Raw genomic sequence first — 22,974 nt, 5'->3', positions numbered from 1 at the left:
AGGGTTTGTTGGCTGTGGGGAGATGGAGCCTGAGACTCTCTGGCTCCCAGAGCCAAGGAATGATGGAGGACAGCCCTGAGGAGAGGGGTTCTCCATCCCACCAAGCTTTCCAGCCCTGCTAGGTTGTCCAGGCCTGCAGCAGACAAAGCTGGCCCAGCCAGCCCAGAGCCACCCTGCTGCTCCCAGCCTAGAGGGGAACACCAGCTCAGTGCCCTGCTGCCTGCCCAGGCAGGGCCCCAGGCACCTGGGCTGGCCCAGCCACGCTGCACTCCAGGCCGCCCTGCTGACACAGAGCTCTGCCTTGCAGTGTGGCCATGCAAATGTGGCAGAGCATCTTCTCAGAGCCCAAGATTGGAGACAAGATATTATGGCCATTCGCTGTCATGCTCTGGGTCGACTGGTGGCCCTGCAGTCTCAGCGCTTCTTCTTCAGAAAGCAGCTCCACCTCTGACTTGGCTGTGAGTTACCAGAAAAGGACTTGATCCCCTGCCACGAGCCCTGCAGACTCTGCCAGGCTCTCACTACTGTGCTTGCTTCTACAGCCATTGCCCAGTGGCACTAGCATGAAGTTTGAGTGGGAGGACAAAGACGAAGAATTTGAATACCTTCAGAATGACAACTTTGATATCGATGAGGAGCTTCCAACCCTCCCAGCCTCCCAGGTGCTCGACGGCCTCATCGTGCTGTGCGAGACACCTGAGCTGGTGAGCAGGGTGGCATCAGGGACAGCCATGGTGGCATCCAGGGCTCTGGGGCTGTGGGTAAGGCGGTGGCTTGGTGTGGGCTGGGAGGCAGGTGTTAGAGGAAGTGCTGCCAGCTGCCTTGATGACATGTTAGGGCCTGATGGCTGCCTGAGGAGCTTTCCAGGCATGGATCTTATCACAAAAAAGAAACTCTGTCCTTCATACAGGCAGGAAAACTGGAGTTCCTGGTGCCACACATGATGGAGCTCCTGTGGGTTGGCAGAGAAGACCTCAAGACAAAGGTCGTTATGATCCTGAAAAGACTGATAAATCAAAACCTGGAGAAGAAAAAGGCCAGCCCCATGGATGAGTATTTGGTGGAGAACCTGCCGCGCTTCTTTGACATGGTAAGGTTCATGTGGGAGCGTGAGCCCTGAGATGGGCACTGGGCAGTGAGAGCTGCCCTGCACCCAACCCTGTCAGCAGCTCTGGCAGCAGGCTCTGCTCCCCTGGGCTCTGGTGGCTTCTGGGCCTTGCAACCCAGTGCAACTTGTCCCTGCTCTGGAATCGGAGCCCAGGGCATCTCCCTCAGCCACCATCTCCATCCCCTTTCACTGTGGGCAGGGGGCTGCTGTTTCCAAAGCTCACCTTTCCTCCTTCCTCCCAGGAGAGCAGCGACATGCGAGAGGCCTTTATCTGCCTCTTCAGAGACTACCTGGGCTCAGCAGTGCTGAGGAACAACAAGCAGTTGAAGATGTCTCTGTGGAGTGCACTGGTCCCGCTGCTCATTCGCACAAGTGACCAGTCCCCGAGCGTGGCCAAGGTACACATTGGAAGGCTGAGCACTGGCACAGAGAGAGGTGGGCTGGCCCGCCCTGTGGGGCCCAGGCAGCAGGGCAAGGGCTGCTGGCAGTGGGCAGCCGTGGCCCAGCGCAAGCCGTGGGAAAGGTCCCTGCAGAGCCAGCGCCAGCAGGGATGGAGAAGCTGGCACAGCCATTTCCAACAGCTGCCCTAGGGCTCCAGTAGGGCTCGTCAGCAGCCTGTGACCACCAAAGCCTGAACAGGCACATCCCCACAGGCTTTTCTGCTGTCCCTGGCATGTGTCCAAAGACAGGGCGTCCAGCCTCAGGCCCTGTCCTGCAGGGCTGCCCTCACACGTCCCCTAGACACTTTGGTGAGGGCATGTCCCAAATCCTGAGGGCAGAATCTCCCCAGCAAGAAAGCCAAGAGCTCTCCTTTGCCAGCCATGCTGCTACCTCACCCCTTCTGCTTCCATGCAGGCCGCCCGGGAAGCGCTCCTTGCTGCAGCAAAGCTACTCAAGTGGAGGGAGCTGAAAGAGCTGGTGAAGAAGCAGCAGATGTGGAGGATTGGCGAGTGCTTGGTAAGGCCAAGTGCCAGGGTGCAGGTTGGGTGAGGCTTAGCCCACAGGCAGAGCCCACTGTGTGGGCCCAGAGCCCAGAGGCTGGAGCTGCAGCCCAGTGTGTGCCCTCCAAGAACAGAGCCCCAGGGGCTCCTCTGCAGGCCCCTCTCCCTTCCCTGCAGCCAGCGGGAGAGAGGGCTCTGGGCAACACTGAGTGCTGGCAGGAGGGACTGCTGCAGCCAGCGGGGGGGCTCTGTGCCATGCCCGTGTCCCTGTGCTCTCTCCAGGTGGGGAAGGACAGGAGCAGGGCTGAAGAGTACCTGCGTCAGGGCCTGAGCTACCTCAAGGACCCTGAGGCCAGTGTGCGAGAGGCGGCCATCAGGTTCATCGGTGAGCCCCAGCCCCCGGGGTCCCTCTTTGGGCAAGCTGGCCCCTGTCCCTGCTCCTGCAGCCACAGCCAGGCCCAGCCCTGGGGCTGCCTGAGCCCCGGCTGCCGCAGGCTGGGCCTGGGCCTCCCTCTGCCACCCCTGCCCACGTGGCTGGGCTTGGTGGCCACTGGGCTGAGTTCTACCCCCCTGAGCTCCTGGTGCTTCCTGGGCTCATCCCGGCTGAGGGGGAGGAGGGCAGGGCCAGGGGCCGGGCTGCTGGGAGCCCGCTGGGGAGCAGGGGCTGACAGAGCTTTGTGCCTAGGGGTGGCCACGCGGCACCTGAGGAACCGAAGCCAAGAGCAACTGGATGAGATCTGCAGCGGTGAGTGGGGAACATGGGCTGGAGGGGACGTCTGGAGGTCTCTGCAGACACAGGGCTTCATCTCGGCTCCGTTTCTTTTGCTCACAGCTCTTCAGCCCTTGAAGACAGACAGCAATGTATTCGTCTCCTGCCTGGCAAAACAGACCATCAGCATCCTGGAGGCTTTAGGACCAACGCCGAGCCCTCGATTCAGGCCAGAAGCACTGCTCTTCTGGCGCCGACGTCCACACCCATGAGGACCTTCCAACATTCCCAGGCTCCCAGGCGCTGTGTGAGACACCTGAGCTGGTGAGCAGGGTGGTGTCAGGGACAGCCATGGTGGCATCCAGGGCTCTGGGGCTGTGGGTAAGACGGTGGCTTGGCGTGGGCTGGGAGGCAGGTGTTGGGGGGACTGCTGCCAACTGCCCTGATGCCATGTTGGGGCCTGGTGGCTGCCTGGGGAGCTTTCCAGGCATGGATCTTATCACAGAAAAGAAACACTGTCCTTCACACAGGCAGGAAAACTGGAGTTCCTGGAGCCACACATGATGGAGCTCCTGTGGGTTGGCAGTGAAGACTCCTGGACAGAGGATGTGATGGTCCCTAAAAACCTGATGTGTCTAAACCCGGAGAAGAAAAAGGCCAGCCCCACCGATGAGTATCTAGTGGAGAACCTCTCGCACTTCTTTGACATGGTAAGGCTGATGGGGGTTTGTGAGCCCTGAGATGGGCACTGGGCAGTGAGAGCTGCCCTGCACCCAACCCTGTCAGCAGCTCTGGCAGCAGGCTCTGCTCCCCTGGGCTCTGGTGGCTTCTGGGCCTTGCAACCCAGTGCAACTTGTCCCTGCTCTGGAATCGGAGCCCAGGGCATCTCCCTCAGCCACCATCCCCATCCCCTTTCACTGTGGGCAGGGGGCCACTGTTTCCAAAGCTCACCTTTCCTCCTTCCTCCCAGGAGAGCAGCGACATGCGAGAGGCCTTTATCTGCCTCTTCAGAGACTACCTGGGCTCAGCAGTGCTGAGGAACAACAAGCAATTGAAGATGTCTCTGTGGAGTGCACTGGTCCCACTGCTCAGGAAAACTGGAGCTCCTGGTGCCAAATATGATGGAGCTCCTGTCTCTTGGCAGTGAAGACTCCTGGACAGAGATTGTGATAGTCTCTAAAAACCTGATGTGTCCAAACCTGGAGAAGATAAAGGCCTGCCCAGCCACTGAGGATCTGGTGGAGAACCTCTCATGCTTCCTCAACATGGTAAGGCTGATGTGGGTTTGTGAGCCCTGACATGGGCACTGGGCTGTGAGAATTCCCCTGCAGCCCAGCCCTGTCAGCAGCTCTGGCAGCAGGCTCTGCTCCCCTGGGCTCTGGTGGCTTCTGGACCTTGCAGCCCAGTGCAACTTGTCCCTGCTCTGGAATCTGAGCCCAGGGTATCTCCCTCAGCCACCATCCCCATCCCCTTTCACTGTGGGCAGGGGGCTGCTGTTTCCAAAGCTCACCTTTCCTCCTTCCTCCCAGGAGAGCAGCAACATGCAGGATTTCTCCATCTGCCCCTTCTGAGACCACCTGGGCTCAGCGGTGCTGAGGAAGCAGAAGCAGTTGAAGACGTCTCTGCCAAGTTGCCGTGGTTTGACTGGCCCTGTCCCCCTGGAGCTGGAAAATGGGCACCTGAGGAACCGAAGCACAGAGCAACTGGATGAGATCTGCAGCGGTGAGTGGGGAACATGGGCTGGAGGGATGTCTGGAGTTTCATCTCGGCTCTGTTTTTTTTCTCACAGCCCTTCAGCCCTTGAAGACAGACAGCAGTGAAGCCGTCTCTTGCCTGGCAGAACAGACCATTGGCATCCTGAAGGCTTTAGGACCAACACCGAGCCCTTGATTCAGGCCAGAAGCTCTTCAGGTACCAATGTCGACATCCATGAAGAGCTTCCAACATTCCCAGGCTCCCAGGCACTGTGTGAGACACCTGAGCTGGTGAGCAGGGTGGTGTCAGGGACAGCCATGGTGGCATCCAGGGCTCTGGGGCTGTGGGTAAGGCAGTGGCTTGGCGTGGGCTGGGAGGCAGGTGTTGGGGGGACTGCTGCCAACTGCCCTGATGCCATGTTAGGGCCTGATGGCTGCCTGGGGAGTTTTCCAGGCATAGATCTTATCACAGGAAAGAAACTCTGTCCTTTATACAGGCAGGTAAACTGGAGCTCCTGGTGCCACACATGATAGAGCTCCTGTGGGTTGGCAGAGAAGACCTCAAGACAAAGGTCATTACAATGGTTTTTCAACTGAAAGAGGTCAGGGTTAGATGGGAGACTTGGAAGAAATCCTTCCCTGGGAGGGTGGGGTGGGGCAGGCATGGAATTCCCAGAGAAGCTGTGGCTGCCCCTGGATCCCTGCAAGTGTCCAAGGACAGCTTGGATCAACCTGCTCTAGTGGAAGGTGTCCTTGCCTTCCTCCCGGCAGGGGGTGGAATGAGAAGACCTTTAAGGTCCCTTCCAACCCAAACCAGTCCATGACTCTATACAAATAAACATAAGACCATTTATTCTACTACTTAAGACTAATGAAATCTAAATGCAAAGCTCTCAAAAATTGTCCTTGGTTCATTTTACATTTAAACAAATTGCTCCTCCAGGAAAGCTTCCCCCTAAAGCAGGAATGCAGCCCAAACCACCCTGGACTTCCAAGTCAGGGTCAACTGAAGCACAGGACCAACACCAAGCCCTCGATTCAGGCCAGAAGCACTGCTCTTCTGGCACCAACATCCACATCCATGAGGACCTTCCAACATTCCCAGCCTCCCAGGCGCTGTGTGAGACACCTGAGCTGGTGAGCAGGGTGGTGTCAGGGACAGCCATGGTGGCATCCAGGGCTCTGGGGCTGTGGGTAAGGCGGTGGCTTGGCGTGGGCTGGGAGGCAGGTGTTGGGGGGACTGCTGCCAACTGCCCTGATGCCATGTTGGGGCCTGGTGGCTGCCTGGGGAGCTTTCCAGGCATGGATCTTATCACAAAAAAAGAAACTCTGTCCTTCCTACAGGCAGGAGAACTGGAATCCTGATGCCATCAAATCTTCACCAAGAACCACAATTCAAACTACGAGCACTGCTCTTCTGTTCCCACTGAGCCAGTTGGAGGCAGCTGTGATTTAATAAAGCAGCAACAATGGGCCCAAACCCATGGTGTCCTTCAGATGCGCCGTGTCCTGAGCAGACTGCATCCTGCTTGTCCTGTCCTGCTGCCTGCAGGACAACTTCCCCCTCGGCACACCCCCAGCCCCAGCCTTGTTTGGGAAGTTGAGCTCTGGCTGAGGCTTTCCCCAGGAGAAGCCTCCTTGGTCTCTCCTCAGGGCAGTCCCCCCAGCACCCAGCCAGGACAGGGCACAGAATGAGTGGCCCCAGCTCTGCCTCCCCAGGGCTGTCCAGGCATCCCACGAGGCGGCTGCTGTTGCTGCATCACCACCTCCCCTCACCAGAATGGATTTGGAAGGCTTTCCAAGCACAGGGAGCCAGAGGGGACCAGAGGGAAACCTCAGGGCTCCCAGAGGGACTAGAGGACAAACAGGGAGTCTGGGTCACTGCCCCCATGGCAGAGGATGGGCCTCCGCTGTCCCTCTCTTGCACCAGTAGCATGTTTCCATCTGTTCTGCCCTGGGGAAAAAGAAGTATCCTTTGACTTGGAAGAGTTGATTAGCATCATCTTGTGATGCCCTGGGAGGGGATTAGTTTTGACAGAGTCACCTACAGGAAAGTGTGGAGACCTCCCTCAGTGCGCCCTGTGCCGGTGCTGAGCACATGGAGGGAAACACACCAAGAGTCAGACGGCCCTGCCCAGAAGAACTGACTGCCTGAAATGAGTTTTTGCATTTTCTCTTTTTTAAAACTCAGTTCCTTCCTTAATATTGCCCTGGCACAGGTGGCTGAGAAGGGATAAAACAGGAAAGAAGCCTACAAAATATGCTCCAAATACAATGGATTTTCTAGTCTCATGGCTGGAAAATGCAGTCTCTGGGATAGTTTCCAAACCAAGAAAGAGACTGCTTTTTCCACTCTACCATGTATCTCATCTGTCATGAAGTTTCTCTCCCTACAGATGCTCTAAGGATTATTGGAGGTCATACTAAGCATGCCCACAGTTATCTACTGATGGCCTTGCCTTTCAGAGAGGGTGCTGCCATGGGGGAAAGCACGAGAAACTCTGTCCTTGGTAAAACAGAGACTTTGCTTTGTCAGCCTCTTGAATCTGGGTGTTGCTCAGGGCAATCAGTGGAAGTTTCAGAGAACAGCACTTCTTATTTATCCAATCAATCAAATAAATCCCAAGTTGACAGAGGCTTGCTCTACTTCCTGCCCTAAATGTCTGTCCTCCTTAGCAGGTGGACTGGCACGACCTGGCTCTCTAAAAGATCCTCTTCCAATCCTTTGGCAGTTTCCATAGATGCCAAACAAGCATCCTTGTGGGAAAGGGAAGAAAGGTGCAACAAGGAAAGGAAATAATGAGAGAATAGCTGGGCTAAACTGGGCTCATTGAAGTAGTGCTTGATAGACACTTCCCCTGTGTGTACCAAGGGGTAAAAAATAGGTCTGTCTCCTTTCCCTATTTACAAATCCCTAAAGGAAGAAAGTTGCCTGCTCATCATCCTGTAAGGAAGAGGGGAAGGCAAAAACAACAGTGAAAACTCGGCAAATTATTTTTTTTAAAACCTCAGGGAAAAGAATCCCCAAAGCTTCACCTCCCTTTAGGCCTTGGAATTAAATGCCTTCCTCTTTGCCACCAGTGCTTATGTGTTGTGGCGCCTTATGGGATTTTCCTGCTTTGACAGTGTTTTGAGACAGTTCATTGTGCCCTTCAAGTCCTTACATGTGCACACACATCCTCCACTCTCACCAGTGTCTGGCCCTCCAAAGAACACAAGACCTGATGATTTGTAGCTCCCACTCCAGTGGTTGGCACTTGGACCTCCCTCCGTACCCAGAGCTCAGAGCTCCCTTGTCCCAGAAAGTTTAAAGAGATTGTGTCTCATTCTGTCAAGACGACCCTTGGAAAAAAGTGTCCCTCTGTGTTTCCTGGGATCAGAGCACTCTATTGTCATCTTCCAAAACCTTGCAGAGGTCCCAGAGATCCCTCAGGAAGGAATTAGGGGCCTCAAGCACATGACCCGTATACAGAGGCTGAGGACTCAGGGGTCAGTGGTGTGAAGATTGAGGACAGTAGAGGAGTAGCCTGAGAGGTCTGGAAGGGGGGTGTCAGAGCTGGTGGAGCTTTTCTTCCTGTCAGAAAACAGCCTAAGAAAGAACTAGTGCCACCAAGGGCAGTTGGGGTGGCCTAGACTGGTGACAAGAAGTCAGAAATTTCCCTCCAAGGTCACTGTTGTGGTGCAATATGTCACAAAGAAGGAGTCTGGATGAGCCCAAGGCTTTGTGTGTGCAGGAAGAGCCAGGGAGGACGCAGAGATGTCAGTGCAGGAAGGTGCCAGCCAGGTGGGGCAGCCGGGGGGATGACGACAGCCTGCAGGGAAAGGGGCAGGGCATGGACACCGTAGGACAGCCTGGGCTGGAGAGGAGACAGGGAGGGGGAGAAGCTGAAAGGCCCTGACACAGCCACCTTCTGCAGGCCTTTGGCCAGGGCTGCTGTCTGTGCCCCTGATGCCAGGAGGAGGGGAGTGCCCCTTGCAGCCCTGGGGCCTCATGGCCTCCTTGTCCCTGCTCAGCAGCCTGGCAGGTGCCACCCCATGGTCCTGCCCTTGGCACTGCACATCCCACATCCCAGTGCCACAGGAAGAGCCCTGAGGAATGAGGCAGGGACAGGATCTGCCTTCCCAGGGGCTGGGGGTCAGGCCTTGGCCCTTTGGCTTAAGGAAACAAGTCAAGGTTTGTTCAGCATCAGAGCCACCTTTCCCTTGATTGTCCATCCTTGTCATCACTGTCTGCACTTTTCTGCTCTAACTGGAACCTGGGGACACCTTCTCAGTTGTGTCCCTCAGTGAGACTCATTAGCACTACAAGAAACTTCAATGTTTCAATCTCATTTTTACTTCTTGAAAAGTTGTTTGAACTTACTCTCAGGGACTGAGTCTCATGTAAACAACCTCAACGTCCCCTGAGGGTCATGAAATGCCTGGGGCTGTTGCTGTGCTGCTGAGCTGGGCCGGGCTCCTGGCACACAGGGAGCTCCTGGCAAGCAAGAAGAGCTTCAAAGAGACAGCTCTGCTGGTGAGCAGCTCCTCTGCACAGCCCAGCAGGGCTGAGGGCACTGCCAGGGCAGCTCAGGGACACCAGCAGGGCACAGACACAGCTTCAAGGGGCTCAGCACTGGCAGGAGGGCTGAGAGCTCCCTGCAGGAGGAATCTTGGCAGGGCTGCACATGGTGAGTCTGTGGCTGCAGGGTAGTGCAGCTCCTGGAGGCATCTCCTAAAGCTGGCCCAGCCCCAGCTGATGGGATGGGTGAGCAGGGGCTGTTTTGGGGCACTTTAGAAGAGCTGTGAAGCCGGGGGTGCAGGCAGGGGTGCCCAGGGCTGTGGGGCAGAGCAGGGTCCTGCAGCCCAGGGTGCTGTGCTGGGCAGGGACTCTGCTGCCTGCCAGGGGCAGCTCTCAGCCGGCCCGGGGAGCTGCTGCCAGGGCTGGGGCAGAAGGGCTGTGGGCAAGGAGCAAACCTGGCAGGGGAGGGAGGATCTTTTCTGTGTCTCACTGTTGCAGGGTCAGACCTGCTCACAGACCACTACATGATATTGAATGGAGAATTTTTTGCAAAGCTCAGAAAAGACAGGGGCTACAGGAAAGGAATTAGTCCTGAGGTGTGTTTCCTGCTTAGGCCTTGTAGCATAGACATTGTTCTCTCAGTTCAGGAGGCTGCACTGAAATTCAAACTGTTTTACTCTCAAAGATGAATATTTCAGGCAGTGTCAGAAATGAGCACAGGATCCTGGGCAGTGCTGAACCTTCCCTTGGGGGTGGGCACTATAAACTGAGTCCTTGGCGGTACATGACCAGAGCTGCTGCTCCTCACAGCACCCTCAGAAAACACAAACCAGAGAAAAGAAATGCCTTTCACTTGGAGGGGATTTCCCTGAAAACTGCACCAGCTTTCCTGAGAGGGGGCTGTCTTAATTGTTCCCTGTGCTTTCCTTTTCTGAACAGACCCTGTCCTAAGGAGCAGCAAATGCCCAACAGCAGCTCCTCCACTCAGTTCCTCCTCCTGGCATTCGCAGACAGGCGGGAGCTGCAGCTCCTGCACTTCTGGCTCTTCCTGGCCATCTCCCTGGCTGCCTTCCTGGCTAGTGGCCTCATCCTCAGCGCTGTAGCCTGCGACCACCACCTGCACACCCCCATGGGCTTCTTCCTGCTCAACCTCTCCCTCACAGACCTGGGCTGCATCTGCACCACTGTCCCCAAAGCCATGCACAACTCTCTCTGGGGCACCACAACCATCTCCTACATGGGATGTGCTGCACAGCTCTTTTTCTTTGCCTTTTTCATTTCAACAGAGTATTTCCTCCTCACCATCATGTGCTACGACCGCTACGTTGCCATCTGCAAACCCCTGCACTACGGGACCCTCCTGGGCAGCAGAGCTTGTGCCCACATGGCAGCAGCTGCCTGGGCTGCTGGGTTTCTCTATTCTCTGCTGCACACAGCCAGTACATTTTCCCTGCCCCTGTGCCAGGGCAATGCCCTGGGCCAGTTCTTCTGTGAAATCCCACACATCCTCAAGCTCTCCTGCTCACACTCAGGCTACCGCAGGAAAATTGGACTCATTGTGGTTGGTGTCTGTTTAGGGTTTTGTAGTTTCATTTTCATTGTTTTCTCCTATGTGCAGATCTTCAGGGCTGTGCTGAGGATCCCCTCTCAGCAGGGACGGCACAAAGCCTTTTCCACGTGCCTCCCTCACCTGGCCATGGTCTCCCTGTTCGTCAGCACTACAGCATTTGCCTACCTGAAGCCCCCCTCCATCTCCTCCCCATCCCTAGATCTGGCACTATCAGTTCTGTATTCAGTGGTGCCTCCATCACTGAACCCCTTCATCTACAGCCTCAGGAACCAGGAGCTCAAGGATGCCATAAGGAAAATGATGACTGGATGTTTTTCAGAAGCAAAAAACTGCATCTTTTCTTCTGCAGAACACTCATTGTGTAACACATTTTGGGCTCAGCCTACTTTCTAAAACTTTGATAGTGTTTGGGGTGGGGGGCTTTCCTGTTTTTTCCCTCTCCTCATGTCATTAACACTGAAATTTTATTCTTCATCCCATATAATTCACTCTCTACCTCTTTTTTTTTGACCCACAAAATGTACTAATCAGAAATCATGCTTAATGTGCATTTAAACAAAATAAAAGTTTTGTCAGCAAGGTATTTGTCAAACATCCTCCCTGTGTTAGTTTGTACATGAGGAATCACAATCTCTGAGTGTAAGAAAGGACACAAATTCTTTTTTCCAGATTCTTCCTCCAAGACCTCCCTGAAGCTGGAGGGCATTTCCATGTTTGCAGATCTGGAGGGGAGAAGAGTCCCAGCACTGCCAGGGAGCCCCAGAACTGGGTCTGTTCAGAGCTGCTCTCTTTGCACTCCCACCCTCTCCTTTCCTGTCCGTGCCCAAGGCCTGAGTGCTCTGGGAGCTCAGTCACTGTCCTGCTGTGGGTCAGGCCTGTGAGCACAGGCAGGGACAGGCCCTGGGCACTGCTGGGACAGGGCTGGGCTCCACAACAGCAGTTCCAGCAGCAAAGGGGTTCCTTTCCAGGCACTTCCTGAAGGCTGAGATCTTTTCCCAACACTAGTATTGAGAAGAAGTCCAAGGAACAGACTCTCAAAAGTCTTGTTGCTTTGCTTGTTTCTCCATGGAGACAGTTCAGTGAGGTCAGAGACCCACTGGGACTTCAGGGACTGAGGGCTGGTTCACATGTTGTGTTTTGGTGGCCAATGGCCAATGGAGGTGACAAATGATCTCCAAGTCACCTGCCTGGGGCTCTGCAGCTTGTGAGGGCTCTGATGGCAGGTGAGGACTTGTCTGTAGGAACTCAGGAAGTGCAGGAGAGCACAGAGGATCTGCAGGGACAGCCCGTCCCATCCAGTCAGCAGGGAATGGGACCCTGGAGCAGAATCCTGCCCACACTGAAGTCACCCAGAGATCAAGTACTAAATCTTGCTGTGAAGGGGCAAACAGAGCTCTGCAAGCCCAGGGGACACAGCAGGTACAGGGAAAACTCTGGCAAGTGACTTATGTTCCCCTCAGTGAACTTCCACAGGTCGATCAAGAGCAGCCCCCAAAGCCATGTCCCAGCTCTGGAACAAGGCAGGGCCCCTCTGAGCCCCCTCCATGGCCACACAGGAGCGTCTGTGGGAGGTGGTCAGTGGCAGGGAGCACCATCAGCTGGCTCTGCCTCCCAGCTGGAGCAGCACAGCCCAAGGCTCTGAGATGTCTCAGGGTTCCTTTGGTTCTATGAGGCCCTGCAGTGTCACAGTGGCCCCTTGAGTCCATGAGGTTCCTCAGTGTCAGAACAGCCCCTTGGTTCCATGAGCTTCCAAAATGTCTCAGGGTTCTTTTTGTTCCATGAGGCCCCACATATCCCTTGGTTCCACCAGGTTCCACAATTTCCCTGTGTTCTTTTGGATCCATAAGGCCTTGTTGTGTCACAATTGCCCCTTGATTCCATGAAGTTCCACAGTGTCCCTGGATTCCTTTTCTTCCATGACGTTCCCCAGTGCCACAATGGCCTCTTGATTCCATGAAATTCCACTGTGGTCCAGGGTTTCTTTGTTTCCAAAAGGCCCTGCAGTGCCACAATGGCCTCCTGATTCCATGTGTTTCTGCAGTGTCACAATGGCCCCTTTATTTCATGAGGTTCCCAATGTCCCTGGGTTTCTTTTGGCTCCAGGAGGCCCTGGAGTGTCCCAGTGGCCTCTTGATTCCAAGGGTTTCCCCAGTGTCACAATGGCCCTGGAAGGCACAGAGCAGGCCCAAGGTGTTGGCAGAGGAATGGGAGGTGACCTGGATCTGCTCAGCTCTGCAGTGACCCCCAGGAGAAGGGCCTGGGCTCTGGGAGGGATGTCCTGTGGCACAGGGGCTCAGGATCCAAGTTCAGAAGGCCAAGTGCACATGGCAACAGCCAGAGCTGGTGCAGAGACATCAGGGAGGGTCTAGAAATGCTGCTGGGAGGGGGTGGGAAAGCAGGAGGGGTGTGTGTAGCCTGCAAGGCCAGAGCAGCAGCAGGGCCAGGGCAGGACAGCCTGCAGGAGAGATGGCCAAGGGCTCTGGCAGGGCTGCAAGGCCCAAAGGCACCCAGGCCTTTGTCCCCTTGCCTCTGGCAGCTGCCTCTGCCACTCAGGCCACCACAAGCAACTTGCCTGGCAGGTTCTGCCCTTGGTTTCTGCCTCGCCCCTCCCTCAGGAGCCTGGCAGGGGTTGCCCAGTTTTGGCCTTTGTTGTTGCTCCCCCTCCCATCCCAGTGCCCCCCAAACAGCCCTGAGCCAGCCGGGAGGGACAGGATCTGCTGGGCCAGGGCCTGGGGCTCAGGCCTTGGCCTTTGTGCTCCACAAAACCAAGGCAGGCTTTGCTCAGCATTGCAGGGGCCTGCCCAGAGCCTTTGTCTGCCTGCACTCCTGGCCTCCAAGGAGCTGCTCCAAGGAGTCCCTGGGGAGGCTTTGTCAGTGCCTGCCCTCAGTGGGGCCCAGCAATGCTTCAAGGCACTTGGACTTTGGCTTCTGACTTCTTCAGCAGCTGCTTCAATCTTCTCTCAGTACCTCAGGATCATGGGCTGGGTTGCAAACACACCGTGGGGCTCATTAAATTCCAGAAATCCCTCAGGATCTCTTTGTTTTCCTTTAATTGTCTTCAAGGCATATTCAAAACAAGTCTTCGAAGTTTGTACTTTTTTTGTTTTAATTCAATTATGGATATTTTTAAATTCAGAGAAGAGGTGATAGAGGTGTTCTCCAAGTGGTCTTGATGCTGAGTATCTCCTCAGGAGATCCACAGTGACCCTGAATGATCAACCTTGATCCTCACCCCCCAACCTCACCAGTTCTGACATGGCCCACCTTGGACTGACAGCTGATGCAACTCCAAACACACTTTGGGACCATTAAAACACAGGAAAACAAATTATTTCCCTTTCTTTTAATTGTCTTGAAGTCATCACGATTTCTGCAGCTAATTGGAGTTCTTTTGTAGTTTAGCTAAGGAGGAAGATTTTAAAGTGGACTTCATGAAAAATATATTTTTTTTGATGAAAGGGAATGGTTTACACAAAGCCTTGGGATGCAAGAGGGTCAGGATGCAAAGGATTTTGATTCAAAGACAAGGAGGCAAAAGACTTTAGTAGCACTTAATCATTGACCAATTGAACACTTATCAAGTGATTCAATAGCATTTGCTACAATTTTAACAGTGACTGAATTATAGATTCCCAATAACAACATTCCCACCACAGTCAATTCACACCCACACCCAGGCAGAGATGTGTGGACACATCAAGAGCTGGGTGTGGAAAGGTCCCTCTCCTAAATTCTCCTTGTTGTCAGGGAAACACTCCCCCAAATCCCTTTGTGTTTCCCAACAGACAAGGGTCACAGCTGGAGGAGTGTTTGTTGAGGGGGATCAGAATTGTCCTGGGCACCAGCGAGGGTCTTTGGAGTGTTGCAAACTGGAGGGTTCCCGAGCTGGGAGAGGCTGCCAGAGGTGTCCCACTGAGAGGGAGGTGCTGGGGAGCTGCCAGGGCCTCCCTCAGCCCCGCTGGTTGTGGGCTCCCAAGGGGACTGGCTTTAGTTATCTGCTGAATTTCCATCCTGGTGTCAGGAATGACTGGAGTTTCCAAACTATTTGGGAATTGTATCCAAACTGTTCCATTAGGTCTGTGATTCAGGCAGGGAATGTTCCAAGGCTTTCATGGGATGACTGATTATCCTGTGTTCCCCAGCTGTTCCACTCTGGATTGTTCCCATCTGTATCATCCAGGAGCACCTGGTCCAGTCCAGGGACACTTCCCCACACCCTGGTCCAGTCCAGGGGCTCTTCATTGCTCGGCTGGTTTGGTCAGGGCTTGTCAGGAGCTCCTGAGATCATACCTATAAGAAGGATGGGGACAGACTTAGTTGTAATAAGACAAGTGATAATGGTTTTCAACTAAAAAAGAGCAGATTTGAAATAGATATAAGGAAGAACTTTTTTACACTGAAGGTGATGAAACACTGGCACAGGTCACCCAGAAAGGTCATAGAAGCCCCACCCTTGGAAACATTCAAGGCCAGGTTAGAAAGGGCTGTGAGCAACCTGATCTAGTTGAACGTAAACCTGTTCATTGGACTAGATGACCTATAAAGGTCCCATCTGAGTCAAACTATTTAGGATTCTGTAGTTCATTCCTACAGAGCCAAGGCTGACAAAGATCACAAAGGTTTCAGACTCAGCTGAGCATCCCCTTTGATGGCCCAGCTGGCAGCTCTGCTAAAAAGCTGCTGCAAAGAACCTCCAGACCTAAAGGAGCTTTTGTGCTGGGCTCAGCTGTGGCTCTCAGGGCTGGGGGGTTGGATTTTGGCTGCCAGGTGCCCATCAAGGCTCTCTCTCACTCCTCCTTCTCCACTCTCCTTGGTGCCTGCAGGGTTGTTTCTCCCACATTTCTCTCACTCCTCTCTGGGTTACAGCACCCTGGATTTTATCCTTTCTCCAAAGGTTATCACAGAGGTGCCTCTGGAATTGCTTTTTGGCTCAGCTTTGGGCACTGGCTGGTGCATTTTGGAGCCACCTGAAACCAGCTCTCCCTGACACAGAGTCAACTCCTGATCTCCTTTTCCCTAAGGGAAACCTGCAGCCCCCTCCCTGCTACCAAACCTGATCCACAGGGTCATTCAAGTGCCCAGGAATACAGGAGGTCACTGATCCCATTATTCCTCAGGCTGGTTAAACAAGACTTTGTCCTCTTCCTGTCCCTGACTGCAGGTTCTTTCTGTCAGAGCAGAGCTGTGCTGGACCTCAGCCATGCTTTGCTCCAGAGCCTGCTGGGGTGGGGGCAGATGGCAATGGCAGAGTTGGTTTGGACTGGATGATCCTTGTGGGTCCCTTCCACCTCAGCATATTTTGTCATTCTGTGTTTGTTTGGGTTTGGTTTGGTTGGGTTTGGTCTTTTTCCCTCCTTTTGATTTTCCTTTCCTCTGACCCATGAGTTTTTTCTTCATTGTCTTGGGCCTTGCTGGGCACCTGATGGCAGGACAAGTTTATCCAACTCACTCATCTTGACCACATTTTTTGTACAAGTCACCATTAACCAGACGAGGTTTCTCACAGACTCGCTGCAACTTGGCATCATCCACAAAGGAGTGGAAAGTGCATTTCATCCCATCACCCAGAGACATAATAAAGATGTTCCATAGGAATGGTGAAGGGCTGGTCCCTGATGGATGTCACCTGGGAGTTGCTGCCAAGAGGAATTTGTGCCATGACTTTTGACCCTCATCAGTCATTCAACTTCCCACTCACCACATGTTTCACTTGTCCAGTCCAGCTGTCACCAGTCTGGCTCTAAGGAGATCACAGGAGACCATGTCAAAGGCCTTGCTGAAGTCTGGACACACAACATTCCATTACTTTCCCTCCCACAGGGGTTCTGCAATCCATGCCTTGTCCTTCCCATGCCTGGCAATGGCTGCAGGAGGACTTGCCCTATCCCCTTCCCTGCTGAGCCTGAGCAGTCTGGAACTCTGCCAACCCTCCTTGCTGCCCTGTTTGCAGACTGCTTCCATGTCTGCCTTTGCCAAGGCCCCAGGAAGCTCTGGGCTGGCTCTGGCCTTTCCAAGGGTTTGGGAGAGGTCTCCCAGTGACACTGCCCAGCCTTCTCAATATCCCTGACTCCAAAACCTTTTCTGTTATCCCACAGTTCCAGATTAGTGCTAAGGACACAACACATATTCTCATGGTTCTTCAGGAGAAAATTAGAAGTGATATCATTATGGAGGTCAACTGGTGGAGCAGCCCAGTCTGCTCTGGCCCCACAGCAGCGCTCAGGCCAGGGTGCTGCAGAGCTCTGGGCACTCCCCCCACAGCCCCAGCCCCTCTGAAGGGCACAGCAGCTCCTGGGGCACAGAGAGGAGTCTCAGCATCCCCATCAGCTCAGGGGCTGGACACTCAGCAGGAGGAAATGGAGGTCAGGGAAACTGCAGGAGCCCTGGTGTCACCTCCAGGAGATGCCCAGCACAGCCTGACTGTGCCTCTGAGTGCCAGCCCCTCTGCCCAGCCCAGCCCAGAGTCCTGGCCCAGGGACAGAGCAGCCTGTCCCCAGGGGGGCTGCAGAAAGAGCTTTCTCTGTGTCAGGGATTCCTCTCTGCAGGCCCAGAAATGCTGCCTTGCTCTTCTGCAGGGACATCCCTTTGCCCAGGTCAGTGTGTCCAGGCTGCCTTGGCCAGTTTCAGATCCCAGCCTGGGATCCCTGCAGGGCCCTGAGCTGGAGGTGCTGCTCTGCACAGGGAGGGGCTGTGGCACCCTGGGCTGACCCTGCACTGGCCATGCTGGTCAGGGTGGGGAGCAGACCCAGCAGGATGGGGATCACTCCTCTCCACCCTCTGCCATAGTCCTGGAAGGCTCAGTAGCCAAGAACAAGGCTGGGCAGGACCATGGGCTGTTTCCAATGGCACAAAGGGCAGGGCAGGGCTCCACTCCATGCATCCTGTGGGTTGGAGAGTTCCTCAGGACACCCTCCAGGAAAGCCCACCCCTGGTTCTGGTACAGCCCTCCCTGAACTGGGGAGGCACAAGGGGAGTTCACTGCGGGTCAGACGAGTCACTGGCCAGAGTCCTTTCTCTGTTCCTGCTGCGGCCCCTGGGGTTGCAGAACTCTCCTTTACCAGTTCACAGGCAGATTTAGGACTTGATCTCTGGTAACTCCACCCTGGGCAGGATTCTGCTCCAGGGCCCCATTCCCTGCTGACTGGATGGGATGGGCTGTCCCTGCAGATCCTCTGTGCTCTCCTGCACTTCCTGAGTTCCTACAGACAAGTCCTCACCTGCCATCAGAGCCCTCACAAGCTGCAGAGCCCCAGGCAGGTGACTTGGAGATCATTTGCCACTGGCCACCAGCACAGAACCTCTGAACCAGCCCTCAGTTCCTCAAGTACCCCAGTGAGTCACTTCTCTCACTGCAGGGACTGAATGGGGAAACAAGCAAAGCAATGAGACTTTGGAGAGTCTATTCCTTGGCCTTGTTCTTTACACCAACCTTTCAAAAAGAACAAAGTCTTCAGGAACTGCCCAGGGGGATCCCCTTCCCTGATGGAGATGATGTTAAGGAGCCCAGCTCTGTCCCAGCAGTGCCCAGGGCCTGTCCCTGCCCACGGTCACAGGACTGACACAGAGCAGGGACTGAGCTGCCAGAACACTCAGGCCTTGGGGAAGGAGCAGAAAGGAGAGGGAGGCAGTGGAAAAACAGCATCTCTGAAAAGGCCAAGAGCTGCTACTCCCTGGCAGTGCTCCTGTACCAGGACTCTTTACCCCTTCTCCTCTGCTCACAGGCACTGCCCTCCAGCTTCAGGGAAGTTGTTGGAGGGAGAATTAGGAAAAAAGAATTCAAGTCTTTTATTCTACTCAGAGACTGTGATTCCTCATGTATAGAATAACAAAGGCAGGATGTTTGACAAAGAAGTTGCTGCAGAAACTTTTACTTTGTTTAAATGCACACAGAGAATGATCCCTCATTTACACAATGGTGGGTCAAAACAAAGAATTAGAGAGTGAATTAGGTATGAGATGGAGAATAAATTTCTGTGTTAACAACATTAAAAGAGGAAAAAATGTAGGAAATGGCCCCCACCACCACTCTCAAAAGCTTTAGAAAGCAGGCTGGGCCAGTAAAGGGTTACACAATGAGTGTTGTACAGAAGAAAAAAGGCAGGTTGTTGCTCTTGAAAAGCATCCAGTCATCATTTTTCTCAGGGCATCCTTGAGCTCCTGGTTCCTGAGGCTGTAGATGAGGGGGTTCAGTGCTGGAGGCACCACCGAGTACAGAACTGACACCACCAGGTCCAGGGATGGGGAGGAGATAGAAGGGGGCTTCAGGTCAGAAAATGTGGCAGTGCTGACAAACAGGGAGAGCACAGCCAGGTGAGGGAGGCACGTGGAAAAGGCTTTGTGCTGTCCCTGCTGAGAGGGGATCCTCAGCACAGCCCTGAAGATCTGCACATAGGAGAAAACAATGAAAACAAAACAGCCAAGTCCTAAAGAGACACTAACCACAATGAGCCCAATTTCCCTGCGGTAGCCTGAGTGTGAGCAGGAGAGCTTGAGGATGTGTGGGATTTCACAGAAGAACTGGCCCAGGGCATTGCCCTGGCACAGGGGCAGGGAAAATGTATTGGCTGTGTGCAGCAGAGCATTGAGAAAGCCAGTGGCCCAGGCAGCTGCTGCCATGTGGGCACAAGCTCTGCTGCCCAGGAGGGTCCCGTAGTGCAGGGGTTTGCAGATGGCAACGTAGCGGTCGTAGCACATGATGGTGAGGAGGGAAAACTCTGCTGACATGAAGAAATAAAAGAAAAAGGCCTGTGCAGCACATCCCATGTAGGAGATGATTCTGGTGTTCCAGAGGGAATTGTGCATGGCTTTGGGGACAGTGGTGCAGATGCAGCCCAGGTCTGTGAGGGAGAGGTTGAGCAGGAAGAAGCCCATGGGGGTGTGCAGGTGGTGGTCACAGGCTACGGCGCTGAGGATGAGGCTGTTGGCCAGGAGGGCAGCCAGGGAGATGGCCAGGAAGAGCCAGAAGTGCAGGAGCTGCAGCTCCCTCCTGTCTGCGACTGCCAGGAGGAGGAACTGGGTGAGGGAGCTGCTGTTGGACATTTGTTATTTCTTAGCACAGGATCTGTTTCAGAAAAGGAAACGACAGGGAACAGTTGAGACAGACCTCTGTGAAAAAGCCACTCCATTTCTAAAAGAAATCAATGTGTCAAATGTCACCAAATTCACTGCCAAGGAGTCAGTTTTGCTCTGCTGTGGTGTGACATATAACTTTTTTGGTAAAGCTCTCAGACACACAAGGAATGTCAGTTGTAACACATCTTGAATACAAAAGTTCCCTCTCTACACCCATGATTCAGAAAAGCTGAAGCTGCAGAGCAGAAGCTTAGTCTGTCCTTAGAATAATTGTACCTCTGTTTTCTATTTTTACCGTGACATCTGGGGAAGGTTCTTTTCCACTGCAGGAATCCTCATTTCTATGGCCCAGCACACAGTGCCCAGCAGAGTTGCCTGAACACCCCCTCCCCCAGGCTTTGGGGGCACTTGCCACCCACTCCCTGCCCAGGGCTCTGCTCCCTGGAGCTGTCCCTGCCAGCAGCTGCTTCTCTGGGCCCAGGGCTGGGCCCTGGCAGTGCTGCCAGAGCCCATCCCAGCCCTGGGGGCTCAGCTCTGCCCTGCAGAGCCCTCCCAGCAGCACAGGGCACTGCCCAGGGGCATCTCTGCCTGGGCAGGCTCTGATGGCAATGTCAGAGCAACCCTGAGGAGGCTGGAAAAGTGACAATGATGCTGTCTATAAGATAGTTTTGATGTCTGATACTCTCAGGTTCAATCCCCTCTAATCTAACAGAGTTCAAGTTTCAGTGTCTCCTCCTGTGCTCAGAGATTAATTCCTCTGTCGCAGTCAGCACCCAGACAGCCCAGAGTATAACACTGAAAGAACTGGTTCTTCCTCTTGAAGGTACCCCCTGTCTGTCTGTGCCTCTTGCAAATACCTTCTGGGGAATTTCCTGCTTTGATCTGGAGCTGTGACCAGCCCTCATCCCTGCAGCCCACTTTGGAGATCAGAAGGACTCTGCCCTGCTCTGCCCTCCCAGGAATTGTTCCTTCCCCACAGCCCTTCTCCCCCAGCCCCGTGGCAGCTCCTTGGCCGGGCTGAGAGCTGACCCTGGCAGGCAGCAGAGTCCCTGCCCCAGCACACAGAGCCCTGGGGGCAGGACCCTGCTCTGCACCACAGCCCTGGGCACCCCTGGCTGCACCCCCACCTTCCCACCCCACAGCCAGCCCTGGCACAGGGAACCTTCTGGCCCTGGGCCTCTGATGGGGCAGCAGCAAGTCCTGCTCTGCAGCAGCTTCTCCTGCTGCACCCCAGCAAATCCAGCAGAGCCATCCTGACAGCTCCTGCCACTGCTGCCATTTGGCAGCTGGGAGAGGCACTTGCAGGAACTCACCTGCACTGCTCTGCAGCCACAGCCTGACCATGGCAAAGGGCTGGCAAGGTTCCTGCCCTGAGCAGCTCTGCCCTGTCCTCCCACCCCAGGATCCCTTGAACCTCCTGCTCCCTTCTCCTCTCTGCCCTTGCTGCCTGCAGCTCCTGCCCTGCTCTGCCATATGGCCACTTCCCCTGCACTGCAGCAACTGGGAGAGTCCTGCTGAAAGATCCTGGAAGCTGTGGGATGTGCCAGCTTTAGGAGATCCCTCCAGGAAGGCAAGTTGAACTTTCCTACAGCCAGAGAATCCTTCATTCAAATCCTGGGAAGGTTTCTCCTGTAGTGAGAGCTGAGTCACCTCCCAGCCCAGGCTGCCTCTCATCTCTCTGCCTTCTCTCCTGTGCCCTGGGTGCTGCAGGCAGTGCCCTCAGCCCTGCTGGGCTGTGCAGAGGAGCTGCTCACCAGCAGAGCTGTCTCTTTGAAGCTCTTCTTGATTGCCAGGAGCTCCCTGTGTGCCAGGAGCCCGGCCCAGCTCAGCAGCACAGCAACAGCCTCAGGCATTTCATGACCCTCAGGGGGATTTGATGTTGTTTACATGAGACTCAGTCCCTGAGAGGAAGTTCAAACAACTCTTCAAGAAGTCAAAGTGAGATTGAAACACTAAAGTTTCTTGTAGTGCTAATGAGTCTCACTGTGGGACACAACTGAGAAGGTGTCCCCAGGTTCCAGTTAGAGCAGAAAACTGCAGACAGTGATGACAAGGATGGACAAGCAAGGCAAAGGTGGCTCTGATGCTGAATAAACCTTGACTTGTTTCCTTGATCCAGAGGACCAAGCCCTGACCCCCAGCCCCTGGGAAGGCAGATCCTGTCCCTGCCTCATTCCTCAGGGCTCTTCCTGGGGCACTGGGATGTGGAATGTGCAATGCCAAGGGCAGGACCATGGGGTGGCACCTGCCAGGCTGCTGAGCAGGGACAAGGAGGCCATGAGGCCCCAGGGCTGCAAGGGCCACTCCCCTCCTCCTGGCATCAGGGGCACAGACAGCAGCCCTGGCCAAAGGCCTGCAGAAGGTGGCTGTGTCAGGGCCTTTCAGCTTCTCCCCATCCCTGTCTCCTCTCCAACCCAGGCTGTCCTACGGTGTCCATGCCCTGCCCCTTTCCCTGCAGGCTGTCGTCATCCCCCCGGCTGCCCCACCTGGCTGGCACCTTCCTGCACTGACATCTCTGCGTCCTCCCTGGCTCTTCCTGCACACACAAAGCCTTGGGCTCATCCAGACTCCTCCTGGGTGACGTGTTGCAGCCCAGTGTTTTCCATGGAATGAAATTCCTTTTTCCTCACTTCCACTCGGGACCTCCCCAGCTGCACTTGGCATTAATTCTTTCTTTCTCATGCTCTTTTCTGCTCTGACAAAAGGATCTACCATCTCTAAATCATCCCTTCAAGCTCTCTGAGGGTTGTCCTGTGCTGTCCTCAGTCTCCACGCCATTGAGGCCACAGCTCCTTAGCCCCTCTCTAGTGCTCTTGTGCTTGAGACCTTCAAAGCCCATCTTGGGAGATCTCTGGACACTCACTAATGTTTTTGCAGGTGAAAATATCGTGCTCATAGTCTAAATAAATCACAGTTGCCATGACAACCAGCATGCATTCCCATTGCTATGGTCAGTTACCATGGCAAATAGAATACATTCCCATTGCCACAGTCAGTTACCATGGCAACCGTAATACATTATCAGTGCTATGGTCGGTTACCATGGCAACCATAATACATTCCCATTGCTACAGTCATTTACTGTGGCAAACAGCATACTTCCCACTGCTACGGTCAGTCACCATTGCAGCCATAATACTTCCCACTGGTACAGTCAGTTACCATGGCAACTAGCATACATTCCAATTGCTATGGTCAGTGACCATGGCAACCATCATACATTCCCATTGCTATAGTGACTTACCATGGAAACCATCATACAGTCGCATTGATACAGTCGGTTACCATGGCAACCATCATACATCCCCACTGCTGTGGTCAGTTACCATGGCAAACAGCATATATTCCCATTGCCACAGTCAGTTACCACAGCAACTAC

The 22,974-nt window shown here is 54.4% G+C and overlaps 2 protein-coding genes and 1 pseudogene across 2 annotated transcripts in view; 1 reads left to right on the top strand and 2 right to left on the bottom strand.

The window, feature by feature from the left end:
• The window catches only part of LOC135405272 (zinc finger protein 501-like), an 895,895-nt gene that overhangs the window by 670,155 nt on the left and 202,766 nt on the right, over window positions 1-22,974 (bottom strand). The window lies entirely within an intron of this gene.
• The window catches only part of LOC135404562 (zinc finger protein 850-like), a 147,430-nt pseudogene that overhangs the window by 55,364 nt on the left and 69,092 nt on the right, over window positions 1-22,974 (top strand).
• Window positions 18,502-19,480, bottom strand: LOC135405517 (olfactory receptor 14J1-like). Its single transcript, XM_064640224.1, has one exon. It carries the CDS (start codon window positions 19,392-19,394, stop codon window positions 18,561-18,563), a length of 834 nt encoding a protein of 277 aa, XP_064496294.1. The 5' UTR covers window positions 19,395-19,480; the 3' UTR covers window positions 18,502-18,560.

Source organism: Pseudopipra pipra, chromosome W (genome assembly GCF_036250125.1).
Source record: "Pseudopipra pipra isolate bDixPip1 chromosome W, bDixPip1.hap1, whole genome shotgun sequence".
NCBI classification, from domain to species: Eukaryota; Metazoa; Chordata; class Aves; order Passeriformes; family Pipridae; genus Pseudopipra; species Pseudopipra pipra.
This window is presented reverse-complemented; position numbering and strand designations above follow the sequence as displayed.